At 57.1% G+C, this 13,023-nt stretch overlaps 6 protein-coding genes across 6 annotated transcripts; 3 read left to right on the top strand and 3 right to left on the bottom strand.

Moving 5' to 3' along the window:
* Positions 1–255: 255 nt before the first annotated feature.
* SPRG_10219 (hypothetical protein) lies at positions 256–636 on the top strand (the record flags this gene model as incomplete). Its single annotated transcript, XM_012349175.1, has 1 exon — positions 256–636. One exon carries the CDS (start codon positions 256–258, stop codon positions 634–636), a length of 381 nt encoding a protein of 126 aa, XP_012204565.1.
* A 2,429-nt stretch (positions 637–3,065) lies between these two features.
* SPRG_10220 (hypothetical protein) lies at positions 3,066–5,247 on the bottom strand. The gene is made up of 15 exons (XM_012349176.1): positions 5,138–5,247; positions 5,070–5,094; positions 4,906–5,028; positions 4,776–4,853; positions 4,680–4,725; positions 4,500–4,626; positions 4,361–4,442; positions 4,228–4,306; positions 4,085–4,169; positions 3,938–4,038; positions 3,707–3,889; positions 3,514–3,659; positions 3,446–3,466; positions 3,286–3,394; positions 3,066–3,232 (listed from the first exon to the last, which is right to left on the bottom strand). The coding sequence occupies exons 1-15, from the start codon at positions 5,222–5,224 to the stop codon at positions 3,136–3,138; spliced, it is 1,389 nt and encodes a 462-aa protein (XP_012204566.1). The 5' UTR covers positions 5,225–5,247; the 3' UTR covers positions 3,066–3,135.
* A 286-nt stretch (positions 5,248–5,533) lies between these two features.
* SPRG_10221 (hypothetical protein) lies at positions 5,534–7,254 on the bottom strand (the record flags this gene model as incomplete). Its single annotated transcript, XM_012349177.1, has 2 exons — positions 5,534–7,160; positions 7,193–7,254. 2 exons carry the CDS (start codon positions 7,252–7,254, stop codon positions 5,603–5,605), a joined length of 1,620 nt encoding a protein of 539 aa, XP_012204567.1. The 3' UTR covers positions 5,534–5,602.
* Positions 7,255–8,133: 879 nt separating this feature from the next.
* SPRG_10222 (hypothetical protein) lies at positions 8,134–8,736 on the top strand (the record flags this gene model as incomplete). Its single annotated transcript, XM_012349178.1, has 5 exons — positions 8,134–8,220; positions 8,262–8,341; positions 8,394–8,475; positions 8,519–8,576; positions 8,627–8,736. 5 exons carry the CDS (start codon positions 8,134–8,136, stop codon positions 8,734–8,736), a joined length of 417 nt encoding a protein of 138 aa, XP_012204568.1.
* Positions 8,737–8,911: 175 nt separating this feature from the next.
* SPRG_10223 (hypothetical protein) lies at positions 8,912–10,558 on the top strand. Its single transcript, XM_012349179.1, has 7 exons — positions 8,912–8,943; positions 8,991–9,064; positions 9,114–9,547; positions 9,591–9,853; positions 9,900–10,230; positions 10,274–10,321; positions 10,370–10,558. The coding sequence occupies exons 3-7, from the start codon at positions 9,122–9,124 to the stop codon at positions 10,487–10,489; spliced, it is 1,188 nt and encodes a 395-aa protein (XP_012204569.1). The 5' UTR covers positions 8,912–8,943; positions 8,991–9,064; positions 9,114–9,121; the 3' UTR covers positions 10,490–10,558.
* On the bottom strand, positions 10,539–13,022 carry SPRG_10224 (hypothetical protein; the record flags this gene model as incomplete). Its single annotated transcript, XM_012349180.1, has 3 exons — positions 10,539–10,949; positions 10,993–12,754; positions 12,790–13,022. 3 exons carry the CDS (start codon positions 13,020–13,022, stop codon positions 10,539–10,541), a joined length of 2,406 nt encoding a protein of 801 aa, XP_012204570.1.
* Position 13,023: the final 1 nt, after the last annotated feature.

The following is a 13,023-nucleotide window of genomic DNA, read 5'->3' on the forward strand; positions in this document are numbered from 1 at the left end:
GGATACGTGGTCGCCAACGTACAAACAAGAGGCTCCACAAGGCGTGCAAAACGACCACGTATCCGGAATCAGAATTCTGCATTCGCTTGAGAATTCTGATTCTCGATTCCAGTGCCTGGGATTGGCAGAAAAAGCTGAATCAGAGCGCGACTGGCCAATCAGCAGCTCACAAATTGTGATATGGCGGTTTCGTTTTGCGAACTTCCCATCCAAGCAACGTGGCATTTGACAATTTCCCAGCAATCGATCACAACCATGACCACCGTCTTCGAACGCCTCTCCACGCCGCGCCACCACATCGTGGCCGAGCGCGCTGCTGCCAAGGCGGCACGGGAGCTCGCGGGTTGTACCTTCCGCCCGCGCGTCAACAAGCGTCCAACGGCGCAGGCCTCGGAGCCTGTCTTCGACCGATTGATCAAGTCTCGGCATGACATCGTGGCCCAGCGGGCGGCTCTCAAGATGGCGCGAGAGCTCGAGGGTTGCACCTTCCGCCCCAAGGTCAACCCATCGCCCCCGGTCAAGCCACCGACACTTGCCGCCGCGTCCAAGGCGACCACATATCCTCGGCCTGGCTGGCTGGCACGCACCGTCGACCGAATCTTGCTCGAGGCGCGTCTGAAGCAACACATTGAGTAAAGACCACTCGAGCCTTTACAACTATTCTATATGAGGCCGATGATCGGCCACTTCGTCCTCGGAGGGTTAACAAAAATCAAGCGCTTGAAGTGGATTTCCGTGTGTCATTATGGACTGCATCCTTGCATTCGCTACTAGTATGGCGTGTGATCTATTATATTAGCTGGTGAAGTTGGTGCTGTCAAATGCGGCACCGAAACTCGTGCTAACATGTCGGTAGCGTTACAATTCTTCAGCCTTCAAGACACCTCGGGACATGTTGATTCGGGATGCGCTGTACTACGGTAGGAGATCGTGGTGTGAGATGACTCCCCATGTGGTCGGTCCCTCGATCCATGCACGAGCAAAGTAGAATGCACGGTGACCCATTCCATGTTTGAACAGCACCAAGGATATATATCCGTGGTCTTGCAGACACGACCACATCCAGACAGCACGAGCCAACAGAGGACAAAACGACCCTGAGCAATCGATGTGCTCAACGACACTGCTCCATGAGCCACTCTCAGTGCAGAGTTGCACCTCCATACGATCGACTTCCGACGCTGGTTGTTGCATTTCGGAGAGAAGCTCACACTCACTTTCTCAGCACCATGGTGCTGTACGACCCGCAGTACCACCAGAAGCGCGCTGCCGCTCTCGCACAGAGGAAACGGGATGAAGAAGATGCACTCATGCGCAAGCCCACTCGGCGGATGCCTCCTACCGCCTATGACGCACGCCGTGTAGCGCCCCGACAAGCGCTGCAGTCGCCGCCGGCTCAAACGACAACAACCAACTGTGTAAAGGCAGGGCGCACGATGCTACCCGCGAAAGTACCGGCGTGCACCGACAAGAAGCGAAACGCGGCACGGCGACCTAGAACGAAGAGCGCCAGGCATACTGTGCAGGCTTGCGATCTTCCAGCTAGCTCGGATGACGACGACGACGGTCTGGCGCTGAAGAAGGTGCAATCTCTCACAGCGCAGATTTCCGCACTCGAAGCCAGCCTCACAGCGTCGCGTGACGCGGCCGCTGCTGCCGCGTTGGCCCACCAGCACCAGCTCAAGACGATGCATGCGGCGCAGCAAGACCACATTATGGCCCTAGAGACGAGCGTTTCGGCGACGCGCGCCGCCGCCGAGACAGCGCGCCAGCAGGAGCTTGGGAATTTGCATTCGACGCGCCGCCAGCTGGTGCACTCTGCAAAGAGTACGGCGCCACCCGAGAGCGCGATTGCTGCACTTGGTCGCGCGCGATGCTGCAAGCACGACACTGAGATCCGGCAGCTGCGCGACGAGCTCCGAGTGGCGTGCGAGCTGTCGGCAATGACCCTTGAAGATGTGTCCGCGCAGACCGGACGGCAACTTGGGGCGCCCGCAGCGATGTACGATAATGCTACTGCGTGCCACGAGACGAAAGCGCTTCGGGCAGTGTTTCAAGCGGTCCTGGTCGCCAGAGACGCTGCGGCCAAGGCATCGCATGAACGCAAGCGACGCACGCTGGAGACGCTGCATGCGCGAGCGGTGGCAGATCTCGAGGCCGATCTTGCACAAGTGCACCAAGCGTCCGCCAACGTCGTCCGCCGTCTTTGCCTCGAGCATGACCAAGTGGTGCGCGATATGCAGACTGCGATGGAGCTCGAGACCATGGCGCTCCAGAGTCAGATCAAAGCGACCGAGCCCGTCGTGGCACAGCTGCTCCAGGCACAAGACGAAAGCAAGCGCTGGCGGCTTGCGCTCCACCGAACAGTCATGACCGAAGCTGCGACGGTCGCCTCGATGTGGATCCTCGTCCGTGACTTCCGTGGCGAGATGGAGCGTCGTCTCCATGCTATAGAGAAAGCATCGGCGCAGCGCGAAGCCGACATGGTCGTACAGCATGCTCTCCAAGTCCAGCGGCTGCAAGACGAGCTCGATCGCGCCGACGCTGCGCACGCCGCCGATCTCGCTTTGCACGCAGAGGCTGTCGAGGCCATGGACGACCTCTACATGTCGACTGTTGCAGGCCACGAAACAAGGACAGATTACCTTGAGTGGCAACTTCAAGCCGTCGCTTCGAGTTCTTCTTACAGGACATGAATCTGTTCCCTAGCTATCAACTTCACTCTATTTTATTCCCTTCCCGTGACGACATGGTGTCTTCAACTACGGGATGCTGCAGTCAACAAAGCCACACAAGCACAACTAACTATAAGCTTCGCTAATACGTCAAATCAATCGGCGTCGCAATGCGCCAGGACTCGCGGTCAGGGTTAGGGTAAGGTTGGGTGTATCCAAAAACGACGATGCTTTGATACCGACGAGTGTTCACCCACGCAGAGTCGTTGTCGTCGTGCAGGGACGTATGTAATAGTACTTGCTATGTCGCCTTCCGCTGTCATCAACTAGCCTGTTGCCCTCGATACAGTGTACATCATTGCGATACCACCACGCTGACGAAAAGCCAAGGGCAAAATCTCGTAGAACTTTTGTTTTGGATGGACTCGTCGCGTCGTCATCAACAACATTTGGTGTCGACTTAGACGACGACAGTGCGGTAGCGCTTGGCGTAGACGACGATCGAACCTGCAGCCAAGAGGACCGAAATCAAGAGTACATAGAGGCGCAACGTCAAGCTACGTGGCGGCCATGAGAAAACGCGGTGGTTGACATGAAAATTGTACTGTACCTGAGGTACTTGAGCAGAAAGAACACCAAGCTCGCCGACGCCGAGTGGTACACTTGAAAGAGCGAGAAGGCCGTCATCGCATCGTCCGAAAACTCTTGCCCGAGCACGACTACACATGTGCGATCAGTCCATGCGTATCAATATATCCTTTGGAGGCAACCGTTGGCCAGGGTGCAGGACGCTAAAACGATTGAAATGAGTTGCCATGAGAGAGAACGAGTCCAGTACCTGCATCGCCGAGGCTGAGCAAAACCGCCGACGATAGAATGAGCGCCCACTGGCCGTCGCACTTTACAATCGGCACCCAGAGGCAAAGAGCATACACAATGGCTTGGGCGGTGCAGCCAAGTACTTGGGCCCACATGGTACCGACCCTACAACCCGTCATTGCATTGAGAACCATACGAGGAACGAGGACAACTTGTCTGCGAGGCGGCCAATGCCAATTGAAAAGAGAACGTTGGTCGCGCCAAAGACGGCCATGACGTAGCCGATCGACGCTTCGCCGAGTGACTCGCGAATAAAGTTGGTTGTGAATTCGGACGACGTAAAGCCTTGCTGGATGCCGTTGAATAGCATAAGCGGCGCAAGCACGAGCATGCGCCTAAACCAACGTTAGCAGATTGATTGGACGTATGAAGATGACACGCACGGGTCTTTGGCCAAAGCAAGAACAGCTCGGATCGAAAGCGACGATGACGTTGGCGATGCCACCGGCAGCAGCTTGGAAGTCTCATGGGGCAAAGCCATGGGCTATGATACTTTGCCTCATCACAAGATCCTTGCAACGACTCGGTACCTTGTGCAGCGGCTCGAGAAAGCACAGGAGCAATGTGCCGAGGAAGGAAAGGGTCGCGTACACCGTGAAGAGCGACGCCGTGGACCTGGATTGTCCAGGTTAGTGGCGTACATGCAGTTGAAGCTATGTATCGATCGACGCACCATTGCAGCGACCCGAGCACGTACGACGACAAGACGTTGCCAGTGAGCTGGCTCACCTTGAAGATGGCGAAGAACGTGCCTACATCCAAAGATGAAGTCGCTACACATGTAGAATCAACAACCAAGGACACACCGTTCATAAAGCCCATGGAGCTAGTTTCCGGCAGGTGCTTGAACTGGGCGTAGTAGACACTGAGGCGCGTCAGGTAACTCCCCTACCCATAGTATGTACATGTATCCAATATACACAACACATGAGAATATTGTCCTACATTGCAGACCCAGAGCACCGAGGCCGCAAAACCAATGAGCGCCGAAGCGGGGATGAGAATCCACCAGTGCAGCGTCGTCGCCGTCGGGTTGAGCGCCACGACAATGTTGGCGACCGCAAAGAGCCCGCTACGACGAGTGATCTGCTGTCGCCTCCGTCGAAATCAGTTGGACAAACGTACTAGCACGCGGAGCTGCCAACCAAGCTGAGCTTCTCGCCAATCAGGTCTACGCAACAAATCGCTGAGCCATCGGCCCGCATTCCTTCGATGCAGTACTCGGGATGACCGGGCCAAAGAACGACGCGGCCATAAAGACGAGGTAAATGACGCCCAAAGTCGTGCTGCCTAGCGTCGCTAGCACAAGACCAAGCTGTCACTGCAGCCACTCATGAGAGAGCTGGCGTACATTTGCATTCCTCCAACGGCGCCGCGCACGCCACGTCGCAAGAGAACGGAACCTTGGCCGCGCACACGTCGCCGAGCTGGCACATGGCGTTGGGCACCGATACAGCGCAGCCGTCGCATGCGCCTACGCCACAGTGAGCAGTTTGCGGATGGACGGAACGCGACCAGGAATGATCGAGGTCTCGAGGTTCTACGACAGGCCATCATGAGATGCTGGCGATAACAGCCAGTACCTCGATCGCATTGTACGAGGTGAAGACGAGGAGGAACGAGAACGAGAGCACGAGGAGCCCGCGAAGGCAGTCGCGGACGCTGCGCATGCTCGAGTGTCGGCGGAAAGGGCAACTGAGGCCGGTGATAGGCTTGCTGTTGCGGTTTTTGAAGTCCGATTCACGTCAAAAAAGGTTTTTTAAGACATAAAAAGGTACAAGATATGCTGCAATGCCAGAAAAGGGTTGATAGGGCGCGCGATGCGTGTGCCGGCCTGCAGCATCGTACTACCCTCCTCTGGTACCGTGCTACAACCCACTTGAATGGACCGCAACCGAACGAATTGTGGCGAATGCTCCGATGGACGCGTCGACGCTGTCAAGGCAAAGTGACAACGGCATCCTGCACGCTCGATTTGACCGATTGTGAAAATGGAATTGCGTGTCCTAATGACAATATTGGTAGTCGTCTGTAGAGATACTATTCTATTATGCGGCATAGCAGCCTTTGCCGCCGGCGACGACCATGCACATGGTCGACTCGAACATGGAGAGGAGACTCGCAACGATCGAGTAGAGCAGTACGATGCAGCAGAACCCGAGCACGGCACCACCGACGTGCGGGTACTTGCCGCTCGTGACTTGAAGTTCGTGGAGTTCGGACTTTTGGCTCGGTAGCAGCACGACGCAGAAGCACGCGAGGATCGTGGTGGCGTAGTAAATGATATACGTGGCGGCGACTTGGCGGCGCGTGTCGGGTGTATCGGCCGCAATGGCTTCGGCGCTCACGTCAAACGAGCCAAAGACGACATTGGCCACGACCGGGCCGAAGGCCGCTGGGAGGTTCGAGACGGTCGTCAGGAGGCCGTACACGACGCCTTCGTTGCCGACTTCGGCGAGTTCGACAATGACAAACGTGGTGACAATAAACTGCATCGCGTACGGCAGATTCTCGGCGAGGGGAACACCAATGTAAAACCACTGGTTGCGCACGACGTCGTAGATCGTGCAGAACTGGACGACGGCGTCGATCGCGTTGGCGCTCAGCGTTGTCGCCACGAGCACGAGTTTCCAGTTCCAGAGCGTGCCGTACTTGCCCATAAAACCGAGGACGCCGGCAAAGATGATGTTGCCAAGAATCCCGGTCAGCTGGTTGTTGACGTTCTCGACCTTGGCCCATTCGTACATGACGTACGGCGCGGCGGTCGACGTCACCCCGGCGTTGAGGAGGTTGAAGAGAAAGCTGAAGAGCATGATTTGCCACGTCGCGCGTTTTTGGACCAAATCCCAAAATTGCAGCACGTACGCATGGAAATGGACGCGCGGCGCCGGCGTCTCAAGCACAAAGAGGTACGTGATCGGGAGCATCGCAGCCGACGCCATCGCGAGCAGAATGAACATGGTGTTGACGCCCATGTCCCACGAGTACGACCCTGCGAAGCGCGGCGAATTGAGGCAAAACCCAATGAGCGCCGTCGAAATGCACGACGAGATGGTGCGCGTGAGGTAGATGAGAGACTGCATGCGACCGCGGATCGCTTCCGGCTCCCGCTGCGCGAGCTCCACGACAAGCGCGTCGGCCGGTACGTCCGAGATAACGTACGAGAGAGTGCCCCACGCACAGAGGATGACGACGATGCCGCCTGTGGCGGCCGCTTCTGGATTGACGTTGGTCCTATTGATATGGCCGCGGGCCGACGACGCGTCGCGAAAGTACGGGTCTCCCATGTCCATGGTGGCAAGGACGAGCATCGAGACAAGGCAGGACATCCATCCGAGGAGCATATACGACTTGCGCCGGTAGCCCAAGATCGGGACGCAGTCCGAGAGGATTCCGACAAAGGCCTTGAGCGACCAGCCGAGACCGATGAGCACTTTGGCCGAGTTGAACTGGTTGCCCGTGAGGTGGAAGTAGCCAACGAAGAGCGGGTAGAGCAAGTTGGGCATCGCGCCATAGAGCAGCCCGACAGCAACGTACTGCGCGAGGAGCCCGACGACCTCGGCACTCTTGTAGTCGGGGGTGGGCCCGCCCGCAGCGCGCCATTCTCTAGTCCGAGGGGTGTGTCCATGACGCCGTACGCATCTTGCTTGGATGTCGGCGACGAGACGTACGACAAGCGCTCTTCGGCGGGGTGCTGCATCGAGCCGGACCAAAATGATGCGCTCGCAGAGGAATCCCAGCGCCGCGCTGCGACATGTGCCAGGCGACACCATTCGTATCCGGACGCCGCGCGCCACACGAGACGTTTGTATAAACGCATCCGGACTTGAGACAGTCCCAAGTGCAATCTGCAGCGACGTGACAGTATCATCTTGCGAGAATCTTGGACGTGCGCGGAAGGATTGCTCGGGTGTTTCTTTGGCCAGTTTGCTCCACTGCGTTTGCTATGCTTGGTCCAGTGTGTACTTGCACCTTGCGCTTCTCGCTCTTTTACGCGTCAAGGTGTGACCGAATCGCATCTTATTTTGGTGCCAATGCAAAAAGCTCTCTCCTCCGGTGACATGACTCGTCCTCAGAGACGTAAGACAACCTGTCGAAATCTTTTGCTGCCTTCAATAGTACTTCGCTAACAAAAAGAGAGCTTTCCGATCCGATTTTACCCACAGTTTGTTTTCACGGAATGCTATCGCAACATTGCAAATTCGCCTCACCAAGGGCGTGGGACTCAACCGTGGGGCACCTCACGATTTATGATTGCAAGCGGTGGAGAACGACTGGGTCCTTGCTGCCTTGCGCTTGTGCTGCCATGATAGAGCACCTCCGGATTCGCCTCCGGAGGCACTGCAGGCATCAACGTCGTCTTGTCGAGCGTCGCGGCGTAAACTAAAACCATTCGTTCCGCCCTCTTGTGCAGAAACGACAAACTTGACATGATCTTCTGGACAACGCGGAATGACCAGCGTCCGACGTGGGATCGATGGAGATGATAATACGAACGCTCACCAGTCGCGTGGAAAGTCTGACGGCGTGACACACAAAACCGCAGCATTGTAAATTTAGCTCGCGCCGTCGTCGCCGCATGCACCCGCTCTCCAAGCACCAATGGCTCGTGAACGAAGCTGCAATCGCTGCGATCACGCACGGCGACGCTCCTGGCCCTGGGAACGTACGTTCTGCTCTCGCTACATGTTCTCAAACACGGCGCAGAAATCGTCGATGGAGATCGCCGAGCTCGAGCAAGTGTACAAGGTGTTTTTGTTTTACGACTCGTCCTTCCATGGCGACCAGTACGTCTTGCATTCTTACAAATTAGGTTGTGGTCACGTAAATTTTGGGTAGACTTCCGTCCATCAACCTCGCGCGGTTCCTTGAAGTCATGCGCGATGCCCACGTTTTGTCCGTCAACTTTACCGAGCTACATGTATTGGATGCGGTGCATCCTACAACTCAAGCAATCGATGCAGGCGGAAGAAATCTTTGCCACCGCGATGCTCGGAAAGCTCCGCACGTACCTCGATGCAGGTGTGACCCACATCGTTGAGTGCGGCGGTTCGTGACGCATACTACGGTAGACGGTGCGCCCGCGCTCTCCTTCAAGCTCTTTTGCGGTGCACTCATGCAAGCTGCCATCGTCAAGGTGGCCTTGACTTCGCTGAACATTCTTGCCGTACTCTCGCGCTGATTTTGTGGTTTAGTTTCCAGGCATTTCGCCGAATCTGGCCCTACGCAAGCTCGTGCGCCGTCACTTGTTCTCAGTCTTTAACGACGCTCTTGTCGAGCCGGATGGATTCAGACTCAGCCGGCGCCAAAGCATCGCGATGTCGCTCACAGACACACACTGGCGGCCATCGGAAGCACGTGGCGAAGCCAAGCTCGTACACAGCCGCCGGTACGCACTGGGAGTGTCTTGTCGCCTGCGGTCACCTTGTCGACTAGCATTTCCCAGGTGGTGTACGATAAAGTGGTGAATCGAATCGATCCGTCGCCGGCCGCCGTCGTGACGGAAGCAGGTGCTAGCAGCGCACGGCGACGTCCATCTCATGTGGTAGTGGGCTGTAGACATCCCCATGGACCTTCGCGAACATTTTTCCGACGCCAACTTCCGTGTCATCGTCGACCGCTTTCATTTGTTTGACCACAAGGAGGCGGGTATCCTCGACCACGAAGATGTCTTTGTTTACTTGCACGGTCTCACCGAGACGTTCCCCATACGTGACGTGCAGCACGCAGCCGAGCGCCTCACCGCGTTTCCATCCAAGCGCGTCACGCTGCCGTCTGTCTTTAAAGTCCTCTCGACCCACGTCGAGCGCGACCTCGGCGCACCACCGCTGCCGTGCGACGACGACAACAAGACTGGAACCGAGGTGCCGTCCGCGTCATCGACGCTTCCTGGATCGTCAAGCACCGAGGTGGTGACACCTCGCACGCCGCAGAACACTCTGCTCGGCATTTCAGTCGACACGCACGACGACCACTGGGACGCCCGCGCCGAGGTAGGTTGAATGGAGAGGTGAGGAAGCGAATGGATGTCGGTAGATCGTCCCAAGTGAGAATAATTGCCGACGAACAAGCATTGCCGGCCTCTTGCAACCGCGCTTTGACGCCAAAACCGTCGACAGGATCATCCAGCGCATCACCATCACCAACGCCAATGAAAAAAAGAAGACCAAAAAGCGATTGGAGCCGCAGCTGCCGCGGATCGTGCTCTTGATCGACGAAGCCGTTTCCGGCGTCACCAAGTTTTGGGAAGGCCGTCTCCGTGGTTGCCGCGTCCTGGAGAGCGCGGGGATTATCCAAGGGTGATATCGCTTCATGGTCTTTATGGTTTTTTGGAACGCAATGTAGAGGGGAACGGCGCATGATGACCGAGGCGAACACGCGCATGAATTCCGAAGAGTCGGCGCTAGTGCTCTTGCACCACCGTGTTCGGGCACGACTCAAAGGCGGCTACAGAGTCATTGAAGGCAAGCGGTTTTTGCCCGACGATGTTCACACGCCCAAGCCCCTTGTCGTCGTCGAACATAAGAAAGCGTCGCTGGAAAAGGGCAGCACGGTCGTTCGCTCCATGCCCAACCTGCCACTGTACCCGGCGACGCACCATCGAGCGCTGTACCAAAAACCTCCCTACGCATTGCCCGACAAGTGGACACCGCCGCCTTCTCAGCTCTCATCCCCTGTATGCGTATATGACGTTCATCTTTTATGTATCTCTCTTCTAGGACACATCGTGGATCCACGAGAGCTTTTCGTCGCCTATCGCTTCCGAGGTGGCTCGGTGCGACTGCAACCTTGCGACTGATTCCAGGTTGTTGTAGCCCACGAGTGGTCGACCGCCAAGCAATCAGCGTGTGCAGGGCCACACGTACCTTCGGCGCCTTGGATCCCCGAAACAACACCGCGTAAAACCTTTGGTCTCCCAGCATAGTCCGTCCTGAGACACTATGACATGTACAAAGTCATGTATTATTTTGTTTCTACTTACAACTAAATGTCGAGCTGCGTCAACATGGCGACACCCCGTCGGATCCAATGCTTTTGGTTGTGCTCTGGCGCCATCGGGATGCGCAGGAACATGACAAAGTTGGTCGAGTGCCCCGTCGTCGAGAGCGTGCCTTGGCGCAAACTCGTCTTGTAGACCGGACACATGTACACGTGGGCGGTGCCTTTCGGGTCGCTGTCCTTGACAGGCTCGATCGCGTCGCGGCGCTTGGGCAAGAGCAGGATGACGGGCATCGCAACGTGCAGCTCGCGGTGTCGCGACTCGGCGATCGCCATGATGCCGTTGTCCCAGCGCGCGCCTTCCATGAAGAGACCGTTGATATAGGCGCCATCTTCGGCTTTCGACGAAATGGCGTCCGAGGCTGCCAGCGTCAGCACTTGCATATCGTACCCCACCTACTCGGACGGTCGACGAAAGAAGAGCGTGCCATGGCCGTACCTGGTCGATGGGCTGCTGGTGCTTTCGCGCGTAATTTTGGAGGGTACCCGTAATAAACGCTTGTGTGAAGAAGAAACCCGAGACCCAGTAGATCGTCGGCGACTGCTTCGCATCAATCCACGCTTGGAGAAACGAAAGTCGAGCCAGGAAGTCGGTGACCCAGCTGCCAAGCGGCTTGAGCGACGGGTACGCGACGCTCGCCCACATACTGGGCACTTGGCCATTGACCATCGAGTTGCCCATGGCTTCGAGCTCGGCCGAGAGTACGACAAGACCTTTCAGCGCGCGCTGGATTTCCCTGAGACTCCGGGAGATGATCGCGATGAGCTTGTTGAAGCGAATGAGCTCTTGCGTCAAGACCGTGTTCATGCTCTCTTCGTAGCACACGGGGAAGTCGAGATCGGCCTTTTCGATATCAAAGATGGGTGGAATGCGACTGCCAATGTCGGCTGCGACTTCGGCGAGCGACTGATCCCAGGACTTGCCGCCGCCACCGCTGCTTCGCGGCTGCAGGGACAACGCCGACTCCAACAGCAGATTGGTCTCGGCGATCGCACACGAAATGTTGGCATTGTCGTGCAGGCCAAAGATCTCGGGGCCTTCGTTCATCGGGAGCTGGTCAATGTAGTCCAGATACGTTTGCAGCGGGCCATTTCTCGGTGCAAAGTAGAGCCCGGACGGGCTAAACTTGTACGTGTCGTCCTGGATCAGCGGCGTGTAAAAGTCCGAGAGCGTATTGACAATGCAGCGTCGATCCTTGTCGTCCGTGACGCGACCGCCATAGTTGCACTCGCCGGCGAGGTACCCAAGCGCCGCGTACGGAATCGCGTCGCTTCCATTGAGGTCGTCGAGGCAAATTTTAAGCTGGTCCTTGGAAATGTTGAGGTCCGATCCTGAAAAGACATACTTGATGTTCCAGCCGAGCGGCCCAAATTTGGTGCGCTCGCGCACAGTCGCGTGGAAGAAGCACAAGCCAAAGAGCAGCTTCTTGAATTCTGCGGGCCGCGAACACGAGCTGAGCCAATCGTCCGTGAACGTGAGGTAGCTCCCCTTCAAGTTGGCACGCATGCCCTTGGGTGGTTCGTTTGTCATTTTGACGCCGTTTTGCAAAATAAAGGGCGGGAACTGCCGCGACGGCTCGGACGTGAGCCATAAACGGAACGACGCGTGGACGCGGTCCGGCGTAATCTCTTCACAGAGCCGCTCGAGCGTCGGGAGCCAGCTCACGCTGAGATGGCAGTTTTGGAGGCAGACCCAGTTGCCATTGTCGATCGCTTCCGCGATCGCATTTTCCGCAAGGGGTCCCTGACCCTGCCCAAGTGAAATGGCCACAAACTTTTTCGTAAAGCCCATCTCGGCTGCGAGCTTGAGAAGCTCCGACATCGGATCCGCACCGGGCGTAAGCACAAAGATGAGTGGCGTCGCGCACGTCGAGTCGTCGTAACCGGCTTTCAAGTCGAACGGCTGCGGCTCGATGAACCGCTGGCCCATTTGTGCGGCGACAAACAGCATCACGCTTGGCACGACCTTGTCGGGTCGGAAGCAGCGCAGCACGACAAGGCGCTGGAACGAGTCGTACGAGGCCATGGACGGGATCTGCACCATGTCGACTGCCGGGTCCTGCGAGTTGTAGCACGCGGCCCAGAGAGCCAGCTCGGACACAAAGGTGTCGCCAAAGTTGGGGAACGCCGGCAGGTTCTCAAGCCCGACGACGTCGGCCCACGTCTTCATGCTCATCCAGTGGGGGCACGGATTCGGCTTGCTCGAGTCCATTGCCGTGTTGCCCGTGAAAAGTACCGGAGGTCGCCAGGCATTATCGTCTTGTTGCCCGTGAGGATCTTGACGGTGAGCAGGAAGGCGAAAAGAAGCTTGTCTTTCTCAAAGAGCGACCGGCACACGTTAACGTACAAGGTGTACGTGAACTGCTCGTTGAGGTTCACGAGCCGCTTGGCCAAGTCGGCGCTCTTCTCGGCGCGCGCAATCGAGTAGACGAAGAGCTGGATGAACCACTCGAGCGCATACTGGTACATC

The sequence above is a fragment of the Saprolegnia parasitica genome, assembly GCF_000151545.1.
Source record: "Saprolegnia parasitica CBS 223.65 unplaced genomic scaffold supercont2.51, whole genome shotgun sequence".
NCBI classification, from domain to species: Eukaryota; Oomycota; class Saprolegniomycetes; order Saprolegniales; family Saprolegniaceae; genus Saprolegnia; species Saprolegnia parasitica.

Excerpts from the sequence above, each read along its gene's own strand:
- SPRG_10220 (XM_012349176.1), bottom strand. The coding sequence starts at position 5,224 with ATGCGCAGCGTCCGCGACTGCCTTCGCGGGCTCCTCGTGCTCTCGTTC. Across the intron at positions 4,854-4,905 it reads GCCGTTGGAGGAATGCAAAT|CGACGCTAGGCAGCACGACT; the intron begins GTACGCCAGCTC and ends GTCTTGTGCTAG. Across the intron at positions 3,395-3,445 it reads GTCCTGCACCCTGGCCAACG|TCGTGCTCGGGCAAGAGTTT; the intron begins GTTGCCTCCAAA and ends GCACATGTGTAG.
- SPRG_10223 (XM_012349179.1), top strand. The coding sequence starts at position 9,122 with ATGGACCTTCGCGAACATTTTTCCGACGCCAACTTCCGTGTCATCGTC. Across the intron at positions 10,231-10,273 it reads CTTCTCAGCTCTCATCCCCT|GACACATCGTGGATCCACGA; the intron begins GTATGCGTATAT and ends TCTCTCTTCTAG. Across the intron at positions 10,322-10,369 it reads CGTCGCCTATCGCTTCCGAG|CCCACGAGTGGTCGACCGCC; the intron begins GTGGCTCGGTGC and ends AGGTTGTTGTAG.